This window comes from Thermobia domestica, chromosome 2, assembly GCF_964235325.1.
Source record: "Thermobia domestica chromosome 2, izTheDome1.hap1.1, whole genome shotgun sequence".
In the NCBI taxonomy this organism is placed as follows: Eukaryota; Metazoa; Arthropoda; class Insecta; order Zygentoma; family Lepismatidae; genus Thermobia; species Thermobia domestica.
The window spans coordinates 180,172,811-180,188,216 of NC_137455.1; the positions used below are offsets into that span (position 1 = coordinate 180,172,811).

Consider the following 15,406-nt stretch of genomic DNA (forward strand, 5'->3'; position numbering starts at 1 on the left):
CGACGTTTGACATTTTTAATGAGGTATGACTGACCCATGTTATATGGTTTGGTGCTGGTTTCACCGTTCCTTTCTTAGCTTTGAAAGACATTAACCACGGCAATTCTCGAACACTCTACAAGTCACACTGTTTCAGAAATGCGCGTTTCCAGCAGCCTGGCCACCATTATCTTGATCCTATCAAATTCTAATATTTCATCGGCCTTCCCCATTCTACGTACAAGCATCACACTGTCTGATAGAGTGAGATCTCTGACACTGTCCAGCGAGCGGTTCTGCTGTGCCAATTGCCTCTTACGTCAACTCAACGACTTCTTTTAAAAAGTAGTGTGTTATCATAATGTTTTTGTTGCTCAGTATATTATAAACTAGAATACATGTCCACAATTTGGAACCTTAGTGCATAAAAATACACTTACCAATTAGAATCAATTCAATCGAAATTTATGTGGTATTTAATGTATAAAGACACAGAAACCTATCCCCGATATGAAAAATATGTTGCACTTTTACCAAACTACTCATTGCATTCTCTTAAAGCAAGAAAAGCAAACCTCTTTCATGTTCCAAACTGGAAATACACTCGCGGCTATAAACAGTTCACGAACCATATAGTGTCGTAATAAAAGTACTACAATAGACGTTTTTGATGTACATGTAAAACAATACTTTAAACAAATAAGTTTGCATGTAGAACAAACATTCATGAATTCCATCATGTAACCATGCTGAACACTGTCAACAGATACACATTTGTTGTGTTCAATATACAATAAATTAATAAATAAAACATAAGAGAGTACACAATTCCCGGTGAAAGCTCATGTGGTTTGGATTTGATGTTAAGCTACAGACCCTATTCTTATATAGACTCGGTGCTGAAAGTTTGATTTACTCAAATCTTACCAGCTAAATACGTTACACAGATATTTGTTCCGTTGAAGACTTTGGATTAGGGATGGCCAGATCCGGATATTTTTGGATCCGGATATCCGGATCCACTTGGGTCCGGATCCGAGATTTCGGATCTGATCCGGATCCGAAAAACCGGATCTTGGATCCGGATCCGAAAAACCGGATCTTGGATCCGGATTCGAAACTCCGTGTCAGAAAATTCGGGTGTTCCGAATCAGCAAAATTTTCGAAATTATTGACAAAGAGATTTTCATTCCTATGCTTAAAATAAGATTTTAAGACACTTTTGGTATCTGATCGTGTGACAGCCTTGCGTTCTCTTCATTCTGTTGATATTTGGTTTTCGTGCCTTAATATGTCACAATTACTCCAAATTTGATTGAGTAAAACTGTCGACTTAGGTGAGAGCAATCTCATTGTCAGATTCGATTCTAGTAGAAATACTTGACCGAAAAGGTAGTAAATCTTTTTTAAAGCGGTCGTCCTGATGGAAATTTGTCCTTTGTTTTCTGTAACACTAGTCAAATACTGGGATGAAACCTTAGTCTCAAGCCCAAGCTTCTTCATTAGACTCAGGCTGCTTACTTTTCTAATTCTTTCTGAGTTATTGTGGTCACTGAATGAGGCCATTTCCTAGTCGTGATGGGCTAGGCCATTGCTAATAGAACGGCCCATAAAATATAGATCAAATCAAATTAAGAAGCAACTTCCTTTTCTTGCTCTTGATGAGATTTTTTTCTTTCCTTAAAAATACGTTTCTCTGTGACCGTACCACTCCAGTTAGAATTAAGAATTGTAGTAGAGATGAAGTTCTAAATGGCAATTAATGTATCAAAATCAATGTATTAATGTACTGTATGTGTATACAAAATACCATATGGAGCCTCGAGCAGTAACACGTATCTTTGTAATTAGTAATCCACTACTATTAACTCTGCATAGGTTGTATAAGGAGCTAGATCATTCATGTAAACACATAGGCGTATGCAGGGGGAGGGCGAAAAGTCGTTCGCTTCTACCCAGTGCCACCATTAACAGTGTACTTTAGTAGTAATTTGTGGCAATTTCAGATCATCTAAGTAATTTTTCACTGCTAGCATCCCCAACCGCCCCCTAAGAATCCATCCGCCCCCTCAAAGGATTGTCATTTCTCGTGGCTACTTATGCAATTTTGTCCACAGGCATACATGCAATTTCCAGTCATTACGCAAATACATTTATGTACTTAATAGACCTTGGCTAGTTGGGGGCTTCGCCACTAGACCCCCGTTACTACGGCCTCGCACCACTAAAGCCTCTAATCATAATCAATTTAAAAAGAAATGTCTGGGGATTTGCCCTTAGACCCTCTGATATCTCATTTGATCGGCCTATGACCTCGTACCTCGTAAACCTACAACCATACCGAATCTCAGTTCAAATATCAAATTGTATGTAATAACATTCCGGTATCCCGAGACATACCGAATTTCAGTGCGAGTACATGGGGGCTTTCCCCCAGCCCACACATTTGCTCGGTCTACGGCCTCGCACATCATACGCCTGCAAACATAACGAATTTTTAAGGGGGCGCGGTGGCTCAGTGGTAGAGCGTTCACCTCCGGTGCTTGGGGTCCCTGGTTCGATCCCAGCTCGCGCCGTGTGGACTTTGTGGTGGACAAACATCGTGCTAGTGGGTTTTCTCGGGGTTTTCCCGTTTCCTCCCACTTTCTTCATTTCATTTATTTCTCATAATCACCGTCTCCTTTAGCCTAACCGGCATAATCGTGGGACGTAAAACTCAAAGATTTCATTTCGTAACGAATTTCTGTTCAAATAACCAGTTTCATTTCTCTAACATTCCAGGATTCCGAGATATAAAAGTCTTTTCTCCCCGCCCCTTTTCTTCCCCTCTAAGACACATCAAAAAACGCTTAAGTACATACCTAATTATTTCAAATGTAAAGTCCAAATACCAAATTCTATGCTCCTAACCTTCAGAGGTTCCCAGATATCGACATGTTATTATAATAATTACAATCCCCACCCTCTTTCCTTTCCATCTCTTCTCTTTTCCTTTTTACTAAAACGTCAAAAAACACTGAAACACATGTCAAATTATTTTCAATGAGAAATGCAAATACCAAATTTCAAGTATCTAACCGTAAATGATTGAACATAATAATACAATAATTCTAATCTCCACTTAATTTTCTTCTCGCCCTTTTTCTTCTAGTCCAGTCCCTGTCCATAAGACCCGTAGGAATTTTGAGGTGGACTAAGTTTCTCTTCAGATCCAAGTAAGACACGTCTCAGTGATGGAAAAAATCTTGGGTGATCATCTGGCAACCCAGGCATAAGTTGGCAAATTGGAAATTCAATATGGCGGCCATGTGAAAATGCCATATTTACCTAAAACACGAATATCTCATCATTAAATGAAGCTAGAAACTTCATTCTTGTACCGAATTCAAGATAATGAACACTGTAATCAAGAAACGTTCGTAACGTCGAAACATAGTGCCGCCATTTTTAAATATGGCGGCAGGTTTTTCGAAATTTCGATTTGTTTCGTACAATATTATCATTTATTCGAAGATAACTACGAAACTATAAGAGATACCATAAACATACCTGAAATAAACGGGATAGAGCATAATGAGAGCTTTCCAACGGTACCAATATCTTTTCTCTATCTTTAAATTTGACGGAGTTATTGAAATTTTACTAGCTCAAGGTGTTTGGCTTCAGATTAAGTTAAGAAAGGTTAAGCGCTAAAGCAAAACTATCCATGATTTTTCTGCACAAGTTTTAATGCTGATAAATTACTCTAAGATCTTACAGTGAGATTTCTAGGTAAAAGTGCAAATGGTTAATAATAATAATAATAATAATAATAATAATAATAATAATAATAATAAATCGTGGTTGCTAAAATAGTAATTCAACAATTTCAGTAGAAAAAAGCAATATAATTAAGAGTGATGTAAAGTTAGTACACTAATACAAATAATAATAAAAGCACCATATTTATAATATAACAAAGCTTTATGAAATTACTTGGTTTTGGTTTTCTTACAATCCTGTGATGAAATATTTTGATCGGTCTTGTTGAGGGCAACTAATTAAATGTTATTAATAAGTTCGTTGCATATTTTGTCTACATGGATTGAGTTACAGTTCGTAACGTTACCGATTATTACAAATCATTTTGCACTTACAGAAGGTCGTACAACTAACAAATTTTTAAGATATTTGCATCGTCTTGTAGAACAGCTCTTGCAAGTACATGTTCGAATAACATCTTCTGGTAGCTCATTAATGCTAGTATCCGGTGTGAGCGATGAATCATCTGCATTGTATGTCCATCCAAAATCCGTTGGATCTAATGGTTCTTCTGCGCCTAACACTGTAGAATACGAATATACCATGTAAAAGGATCTTTTCAGGTGACCCTGTAATGACGAACTGGTGCAAGGTAATTCCTGTAAGCTATGAAGACTACTTTGATTCATAATTTCAAATCGGAGAGTGTCAAATGTCTTAGATCTTGAGCCTGATTTTACAACCCTGACCAAATATTCTTCAGCAAGTTGCAAGCACTCAGCACTTGGAGGAAGACTTCGTCCAAATTTGCACATATACTTTTCCGGTTCTGCCTTAAGAGCGGATATTTTGTTACCTATCTTACTGGTAACATCAGACCCTGTAAGAAAGTGTGCTGCAAGAAGGGCATCTGTTGCTGCAAATATTTCGTTGACAAGTGTGTGAATTGGTATAATATCGGATCTCGATTTTCACATCCATAATTCTGAAAGTCCATTTTCATGTAGGATCTTGTAAAAATGAATCAGTAAAACAAACACATCTGTGTCATTTGAGAGCACTGCAACGCGTTGCATCCCATGCTTAACCGCATGGAAAACGTGAGGGATAATGCGTATGCCAGCCTCCTCAACAGCTACTTTGAGAGTTCCTGATATTTCCGTGAATCTCTTATCTTTGATTGATACAGCTGGAGTAGAACCACCGTCAAGCAAGACGCCACTGAGAATAGTTTCCCAATCTCGATTTGTTGTAACTGTCTTCAAAAATTCAGCCAGAGCAGCCTGAATCAAAACTTTGTTCTCAGATGATGCCCAAAATCTGTCCATCTGTACAGGAAGTTTTGTGGTAGTGCTTATTGATGTCAATGGTAGTGGCTGTACAGAAGATCTTCTTTCCCTCTCAGCACTTTTGATTGATGTTGGAAGATAGCTATCAAACACATAGTCGACACGGCTGAATTTGCAGGCATTATTTACAATGATGTCAAGTGATGTGAACAAGTCTTTAAATGTAACATTTCCTTTAACTTTCAGTCTTCGAAACTGGTTCATTACATAACTACAACACAGGTTTCGATAGGATCACTTTTCTGGAAATTTATGGCCGTGGTATCTAATCTTTTTATCAAAATATTCATAAGCTGAGACTTTGAGGGTTTCGTAGTGGCGCCGTTCTCATCTAGTAAGGGTGAAGGTGAAATATCATAACTAAGAATTTCTGCCATCGACAATCCTCTCTCCTTGGCAATTTCTACTTTTCTTTGAACCAGTAATTGATCCTTAATAACGCTTCTCACAGTTTTCTTTTTCATCTGCATGCTAGGTTGTGTTATATTTCGAAATGTAGGATGATTTTGTCTGTGAATGGGTGCCATCAGTGATTTCGAGCGAAATATAAACCTTTCCTGTCGGAATGTGGCAAAAGCTTCTTCGGCAGTCATCAAAAATTGTAAAAGTTTCTTAGCACTCGATTCCGGGACACACTCATTGGTTAGAAGGTTGTGAAGCTTCAGTTCGCCATTCACAATATATGATTTTTTTCTGCTCTCAATGTACTGGAACATGTTTTGGATGCTTTTTTCCATTTTATTTCTGAGCCTTCCCATTAATTCATGATGCATTTTTAACTCATAATCACACGGTATAACATTAAGAACAGACTGAAATGTTTTTCGTATGAGCAGTACTTCATGGTAAGCAAGCTCCCATTCTGCAATATATTCCTTCCTTTTTGTTTGGCCAATAATCCCTCCAGCTGATTTTTGAGAACGATTTATTGTCTGTTCGAGAGCCATGTCAATACCCACAGCGTTAAATTTTCCACTTGTCCTTCGTACAAAAAATGTCCTTGTTTGAACTTGTTATATATTTCAGGATGGCGTGTTTCAAGATTCAGCATTTGCTCAAAGAATAGTGAATCCCATCTCAAATAGTTTATTCTGTCAAATACCTGAAAAACTGTTTTGAGATAGAGAGATTCTTTTAGTGTTTGAAGATAGAGACTCCAATTACCTTCTCTGTCAGCTCTTATGAGGTTCTTTAAAACACTTATTAGATGTAAGAACCCCTCAAGGAATTGACACTGCTCAGACATCCTCATCTGCTCTTCAGTGAAAACATTTGAGGCTTCCAAAACTTCCTGTGATGCTGCAATCAGCTCTTTAAACTTTGCTTGCGCATCTTCTGTTGTTGAGTGATTCATAGCAGTAAGAACTTCTGCAACTCTTGTAGATAACTGATAATCATCGTCAGAAGTATGCAAAAATGCTTTCCACTTTAATCTCTCCACAACTTCTGCTAACATTAACATTCCTTTGAGTGACCTTACATAATTACTCCCTTGAAGGACACTTTCAGCAACTTTAACACCAAACACGTGATTTTCGATGAGAACATTTTCTAATCCACTCCCATTTATGTACTTACCAATACAAGAAAGTAAAATTTTGGTCATATGGAAAGATCCCAAGAGCAGCACTAGGTTTGGAAATTCATTTGAAACTAACTGAATTTCTGCTGCAATATGAAAAATGCCTTCATCACATGAAATTGGCAGAGCTGGTTGATCGAGAACTGAAAGCATGCTTTGAAAGTTTTTCATACATGAATATACAGTATCATAAGATGTTACTGGATAAGGCAAAATAGGGAGAAAACCAACTTGTTGTAGTGGAACATCAACTTCTGAAATAACAGCATGAATTCCAGACCATGTCAATGTTTTTTTGTTTGTCAATCCTTCAACAGCTTGCAACATACTTATCACTACCTCTTCTTTCTTGATCTCATCACACGGCAAAGTGTAAGCATCTTCAATGATTTTAGGATCCTGTGGAATGTTCAGCGGTGTTGATGGTTTCTGGTAATCTCTAATTTGTTGACATGGTAGAAGGACACCAGTTCGTTTTCTGAGTTTGTTAAGAGCTACTTCAGATAGTGGTGGCTTACTAGGATTTACACTTGGAGTTTTCTGGAATAATACCATAACAGTATAATGCGTACCCTGTAGACCGGAAAGGCTTGCCTCTTCGTGGTCAAAGTTATCCATAACACCTACAGTAAAGTTACTGACAAAATGACTTGGAAGTGCAAGGTTCTGTGAGCATGCCATCATAGTGTATTGTGCAAGATTATGACGAGATTCCAAAACATCATTATAGCTGACTGATAACCCAGCTTTATTGAATAACGTTATCAGCTGTTTGCTCTTACATTTTTCATGAATTGAATGGCCAGTCACTAAATGCAAAGGGGTTTTCCTTTTTCCCTTATGAACATTATAAAACATTATCTGGAAAAGGACTTTAACTCGATTTGTTATAGGAGTTTCTCTTCTATCGTTGTTGTTTTCAATTTCACTGCATTCTGCTTCTTCGTCTGAGCTCATAAATGCTTGACTGTTATCATTGATGTGAGAAAACAGTGTCAATTTATCCACGTTGAATACATGAGAGAAAAAGCCAATTAGCGGTTGGGGAATAGGTGTTGTCTTCCATTATTTTTCTAGTTCAATCGCATCTTCAAATTCATTGTCTAGGTTGAAGTCTGTTTCCAGAAGTGATTTTCTAATTAGCTTTCCAGCCTCTCCGACAGAAGAAACAGAACGTAGTTTGTCAGCTATTTCATCAATAGTGAGGTTTGATGAATAAACAAGTTGGGACTGCTTTCTTTGTAGTGGTTGGCAAAATTGAATAGAATCACCAAATATATTTTTCATGTATAGTTTGACCTCTTTGTTAGTAATTAAATTCTCTCCAGCCTGCTTGTTAACATAATAAGGAATCTCAGAAAGGGTTAGGCCATAGCCATTATTTAGAATGTTCTGAAAAAGTAGTCGACTATCCTCCATTAATTGACTTTTTGTTTTTTGGTATATATTCTTAAGGTAGAACCGGAAAAGTATATGTGCAAATTTGGACGAAGTCTTCCTCCAAGTGCTGAGTGCTTGCAACTTGCTGAAGAATATTTGGTCAGGGTTGTAAAATCAGGCTCAAGATCTAAGACATTTGACACTCTCCGATTTGAAATTATGAATCAAAGTAGTCTTCATAGCTTACAGGAATTACCTTGCACCAGTTCGTCATTACAGGGTCACCTGAAAAGATCCTTTTACATGGTATATTCGTATTCTACAGTGTTAGGCGCAGAAGAACCATTAGATCCAACGGATTTTGGATGGACATACAATGCAGATGATTCATCGCTCACACCGGATACTAGCATTAATGAGCTACCAGAAGATGTTATTCGAACATGTACTTGCAAGAGCTGTTCTACAAGACGATGCAAATACCTTAAAAAAATTGTTAGTTGTACGACCTTCTGTAAGTGCAAAATGATTTGTAATAATCGGTAACGTTACGAACTGTAACTCAATCCATGTAGACAAAATATGCAACGAACTTATTAATAACATTTAATTAGTTGCCCTCAACAAGACCGATCAAAATATTTCATCACAGGATTGTAAGAAAACCAAAACCAAGTAATTTCATAAAGCTTTGTTATATTATAAATATGGTGCTTTTATTATTATTTGTATTAGTGTACTAACTTTACATCACTTTTAATTATATTGCTTTTTTCTACTGAAATTGTTGAAATATTATTTTAGCAACCACGATTTATTATTATTATTATTATTATTATTATTATTATTATTATTATTATTATTATTATTATTATTATTATTGTTATTATTATTATTATTAACCATTTGCACTTTTACCTAGAAATCTCACTGTAAGATCTTAGAGTAATTTATCAGTATTAAAACTTGTGCAGAAAAATCATGGATAGTTTTGCTTTAGCGCTTAACCTTTCTTAACTTAATCTGAAACCAAACACCTTGAGCTAGTAAAATTTCAATAACTCCGTCAAATTTAAAGATAGAGAAAAGATATTGGTACCGTTGGAAAGCTCTCATTATGCTCTATCCCGTTTATTTCAGGTATGTTTATGGTATCTCTTATAGTTTCGTAGTTATCTTCGAATAAATGATAATATTGTACGAAACAAATCGAAATTTCGAAAAACCTGCCGCCATATTTAAAAATGGCGGCACTATGTTTCGACGTTACGAATGTTTCTTGATTACAGTGTTCATTATCTTGAATTCGGTACAAGAATGAAGTTTTCTAGCTTCATTTAATGATGAGATATTCGTGTTTTAGGTAAATATGGCATTTTCGCATGGCCGCCATATTGAATTTCCAATTTGCCAACTTATGCCCGGGTTGCCAGATGATCACCCAAGATTTTTTCCATCAGTGAGACGTGTCTTACTTGGATCTGAAGAGAAACTTAGTCCACCTCAAAATTCCTACGGGTCTTATGGACAGGGTCTGTATTATTCCCTTCTGGGTCACATATCAAAAAAAAACATTGAAATACATATCTAATTATTTTAAATGAGAAGTCCAAATACCAAATTCCATGTTTCTAACCCTTTAAGTTTCCAAGATATAGGCATATTATTATACTAATTGCAATAATTGCAATTACCACCCGTTCTTTTACTTTCTACATCTTCCCTGCCCCTTCTAATTTAAATATCAAAAAGCACTTTAACAAGTATCAAATTATTTTCAATGAGAAACCCAAATACCAAATTTGAAGTATCTAACGTCAAGAATCATCATTATTTTCCACCCCATTTCCCCCTTCATCGTCGAATTTCCCAAAGTCCTTCCTTAGTAGTATCCTACGTCACAAAGCCTATAAACTGTCCAAATTTCACGTTTGTAGCTTAAGCGATTTGGCCTGTACGGTGATCTGTCACTCACTCACTCAGGACTTTGCCCTTTTTATATAGAGAGATTTAAGATTTTATGGGAAAGCCATGGATTTTGTCCTAAAGCCGCCAGTGTCTTAGAAATGTAATAGCTTTGCTATAAACTTTAAGCAATCAACTGACTGAACTGCGTCTATATGTATTATGTAAAATGCCGCTTATGATATTTATTTTGCTCGTAATAAAAAATAGAAATAACGAAAATTCAAAGACATCCTGCAGGAGTTCAGATCATTGAATTAATCATAAGAGCCGACTGTATAAGATAGACTACATTAAATTCCAATGTGGCACAAATAAAATATGCAGCATTACTATGCAGTTTTTCAACGTTATAACTCATTCTGAAAATATTATCATAGGTCTCACAAACAATCGAGTTTTAATCTCGATTAATATATAACAAAAGGCAGATCTATACAATTACTGACTTGAGATGAAAGTGGCATACTTGTAGTACGTTTAAAGATATACTAAAGACTAAATGATGGGGTGTGCGCAACAGTGGTCTAACCCCGAAAAATGTGAAAATGAGATTTTCATGTAATCTTTTGTCATTTAAATTGAATTGTCTTCCCACTGAGTTAGATAAAATTCACCTAGTCAATTTTATACATATGGATATTTTAGTTCTGGGTCTCAATCTAAGGCCTAAAATATTCAAATCAGGAGTCCGAATCTGAACTTCTAAATTTCGGGTGTGGATAAAGGAACCGAATATCCAGATCCAAGATCCGAAACTTCGGATCCGGATCCAAGATCCGAAACTTCGGATCCGGATCCAAGATCCAAAATTCCGGATGCGGATCTTATAGGATCCGGATCCGTCTGGCCATCCCTACTTTGGATGTTCTAAATAGTCCCACGTCCTTTCTATAAGTTCAAAAACTCCTTGCAGAACATATCGAAATTCATAACCATTTGGAGTTCTGTTTTAATTAGTTCACAATAGTTTCTGTTTCTGGCATCAGTATATCGCGAGCAAGTGAAACTGCGATATGATTGAGACGGTGTTGCCATACGAAGGGTAAGAGGCTAAAACCGAATTATTCTTAAATGTAAATTTGGGGTGCCGGCTGAGTAGTAAGTTACATTATTACGTTACGTTATAAACAATCTGTGGGCAAGTATTTCCTCTTTTGCACTGACTTATAAAACATTTTAAAACAAGGAATCATTTTATGGAGAGAAATAGAAATATATACCGTAAAACGTGCCAGAAAAGCGCAAAACTTACGGGAAAAACGCAAGTTCTGGCAATCCTAGATAGAAAAGAAAGCGACAAAATTGTATACTTTGAAGGACACAAGAAAATTCCAAAAATGAGCAATTTAGCTAACTTCTATTATTCTGTTATGAACATCAGATTAACCCAAGGATTAATTTACTGTTACATCCCGTACCAGAAATGAAATTTAACGAACGAGATCAAGAATTTAGAAAGGGAAACAACTTTTTTTTTCGTTCAATGTTCTTTACTGGCAATTATCAACATAAACCTCTTCTAGTAACAGTGATGAAACAATAGTTATTTTCAAACAAGTGAATTTCAATTATCGTAATAATAATAATAATAATAATAATAATAATAATAATAATAATAATAATAATAATAATAATAATAATAATAATAATAATAACTGAAGGACTGGAATCATACTTCTTGTGATATCAGTGAAGTCAAGGACTGCCGGGTTTGATAAGATGAAAAACGAGTGACCATTACTACTCAACAGCTGTTGACAGTACCGTTCACCCAGTGTCCATAGATAATTGAGAAGCTACTTTAAAGAAAGAAATTGCGAACTCCGGTCTAGAAAATCAGTATTACCGGGAAGGGGAGCCAATTTGCTGACCATATATCACCCGAAAGACATAGGTGCTAATACAAGCCATCCGGTAGGCTCTGGCTCCTTAAGGGCTGTTTCGTCCAGGATTTCCTTTTTATTTAATAATTGAAATAAATTTCTGTCAACAATAATTTTAATTTCTCGCACAGAATGAGAAAATACAACAATAGAAATAAAGAAGCCTTAAAATACCTTACATTGCAGTCACAAAAATAATCGGTTGTTCAAGAAGTACTGTCTTTACTTTTGTTTTTAGTTTAACGACCATCGATTATGCTCCGAACTAAGAAAAACACTAATAGTGATGATTATGTGTTAGGATGATTCTTACTTTTGAAGTTTCGAGTCCTTTAGATTCTCGCCCCCTAAAATGGTTCCATATCAGATCAAAGTGATCCATGAGAAAAATAGCTCTATTATATGAAAACTAAATGGTGTCCTAAGCGACCTCAAACTTTGTATATATTTAAAGTACATATTTAAACTTTGTATATAGTAAAGTTTAAATGTACCTCGTAATTTTGGAAAGATTGTTGTAAGCTACGGAACAAATATTATGAAGAAAATAACTATTAAATGATTAGAAATAAGTTGGATAAAACGTTAAGGTGTATTTGTCCTAAAAATCTACCCAAAAACGATATGGATTCTGCCTCCATTACCTCTAGCTCCCTCTCTAAATGTTCCAAACTTACAAGTTACATTTGCCTCATATTGTATGGTGTAAATGCATTCAAAACTTGAGGTTACTTGGAGCACAATTTTATATATTATTCGATACAGCTAATTTTTCTAGTGGGTTACTTTAGTCTGATATGGAGTATAGTCAAAATTTAATTTCAGTAATAATTAAATCCCTATATAAGTTTATAATTCAAATTCATTAAAAAGCAAGGACATTTAACTAGAGTTTAAAAATAAATCAGTAAAATAAATTTAATAAATTTAATAATTCGAACAAAGAAAAATAAATTCCTATGTAAATCAAGATAACATAAGCTGTAGAAACACAACGAGTAGAATAAAATATATAATAAAGAGTTCCCTATGCAAAGAATGCCTTTGTGGAGAACTACAAATATTTCTGTACGATACACATTCCTATATTCAGAGTATGTACTGCCTATAACAAATCATTAACTATGCCTACCTATATTCTATTTAAAACCTTTTAATTCGCACTAACACTGTAAAATATCAGTACACATAGAAATAATGCTTCATACATGCGTTTGTTTCAAATGTGAAGCTCTCTACAATATCTATTTGTTGCTCGTGATTTTTGTTCACAAAGTTCCGGGTTCGAGTCCAAGTGAGAGAGCATCAAGATTCAAATACAAAACTACCTTTTATGATTAAATGATGGAGTGACGTCTAACATACTTACAATGAACTTCTACAGTGAATGTCTGCGAAGCTTGTGGTGGAACCCCGTTGTGAGCTATACATTGATAGTTACCCATATGAGCACGGTTTATTCTCGTAATATTTAATGTGTGTCCACTGACAGATACACCTGGAAAATAAACGAAAGAAAGTTATTGTAGTAGAATTCAAAATAATAGTTCAGCACAGATAAAAACATTGATTTTACACCAGAGTCAACTTAAGTGGAAGGAAAGGAGAGTGCAGCCCTGATCTCAGACGGTTCAACGTCATTTGCGACCACCGAGAAAGTTCCTGTTCAAGTGTATCTGTTGCGACCAAATAGGTCATCTATAAAAATGCCTCAGACAAACGAGTCATTTGAGATCATGTGGAACTGTTAAGTTCAATTCGATTCAATTCGATTAATTATGAATCTACCTCAAGTTGGATATACCTTTTCTGCAATAACACTTAAAGCAGAACTATATAAGGAGTATTAAACTTTCGAACTTGGAGGCCTGCCTTTTTCTCGACCCACTATAATATGCGATGTATGCTGGTTTATTGATCAAGTATAAATGATCATTGAAATAAAAGTTTGTATAAAAATCTCTTCTAATGAATTGTACACTATTGTGCAGCATCTGTGATAATGTACTTTGGGTGTAAGAATAAAGTTCAGATTTTGTTTTCTTTTAAATGCATTGTAAGGGTTGGATGTTAACTCATACTCAGTAAGATTTTATCAAGTGTTCTACTTCTGTCATTTTATTAAATTCATTATAATTAATTAGAAAAACATAACGAATGATTTCAGCGTGCATGTTGTTACCAAGAGAAAATTAAAAGCAGTGCTTCAAGTTCGGTATTTTATACCTGTTATTGCTGCAGAAACAAATGCATTCAACTGACGTGGATTCATAATGAATGGAATTGAATAGAATTCAACTTAAGTTTCATATTGTCGCAAATAACACATCTATCTTGAGCATTTTTATAGATAACCATTAATGGTCGCAACAGATGCACTTCAACATGATTTTTCTCCATGATCGCGAACGACGTGGGCGCATATGGCACTACACCCATTCAGATCTATAGGAGTTGTTGAGTTGATTTTGAGTTTATCGTCCCTTTCAGCAGCGAGGCTATATGAGACGGGACCTACTGATTAACGTGGAATCCGAACCACATGAGCTCCCACCGGGAATAGAACCCGGGTCTCCCACGCCATAGGTGCGTACGCTAACCGCTTAGTAAACGAAGGAGCTCCAGATCTATAGGAGTTCTTGCCAAATTTAAAACTTATAAAATCTTTTAAACTTAACAGGCAAAAGTAACTTCAATGGAACTTCGTTTTATACATATCGTTCATACTAGAAGCTAAATCTGAAAAACTATCTTATAACTTGTTATAGTATATTTAAATTTCTTTACAATAATGTTATTTTATTTTACCCGTGATAAGATTTGAATAATTTCTAATTTCTTCTAAGATAATTTGTTTCAAAAATATACAACGGATAGAACGCATAGAATTTTAAGACGTAGGGCTGCAATAGATTTATGGTTAAATAACAAGTCTTTTATTTTTGACGTGTTACTTAATTTGACTGATTTCACTTTACTGACGATAACTTGTCAGTGGAATTCTTATGAAATCCAATGTTTAATATACTTCCCACTGTAATTCCATTTTATTGTCCAAGTCACGACGAAGGAGGCAGATGACAGCTCGAGTTATCTCAATAGTAACTTTCACTGTAAATTGTCCAAAGGATTGCATCATGTGTTCAAGTCTCATCTACAACCTGTAATCATTTCTCTATCCATTTGAATATAGTCTTTCGTAGCATGCATATGACATAATCATGTGGGAAAAGAAAAAAAATAAGTATCGTTTCCAATCTAATAGGTAGTAGTTATCCTTACTTTATATTCATGGTTCCAGGTTTAAGGTTACCAGGAAAAATATTTTTGGAGTTGATGTGGTACAATAGAATCCGACAAACTCGACTTAATGTTGAGTGGGAGAGCAATGAGATACAGAAAATATCAAATTTTGCAGAGTAAGGGATGGGTTATTCTCAATGGAACTACTACTATACGAAATACTGTATTACACTAGCACAATACAGACCGTAGAAAAGTGCTACATACCCTAAAACTATTGT

General features: G+C 35.4%; 1 protein-coding gene across 1 annotated transcript in view; it reads right to left on the reverse strand.

Moving 5' to 3' along the window:
- The window catches only part of LOC145677726 (uncharacterized), a 448,147-nt gene that overhangs the window by 127,443 nt on the left and 305,298 nt on the right, over nucleotides 1-15,406 (reverse strand). Inside the window, exon 6 of the mRNA XM_081748121.1 lies at nucleotides 13,252-13,380. Coding sequence (XP_081604247.1) covers nucleotides 13,252-13,380 — 129 coding nt within the window. The remainder of the gene's footprint in view (nucleotides 1-13,251; nucleotides 13,381-15,406) is intronic.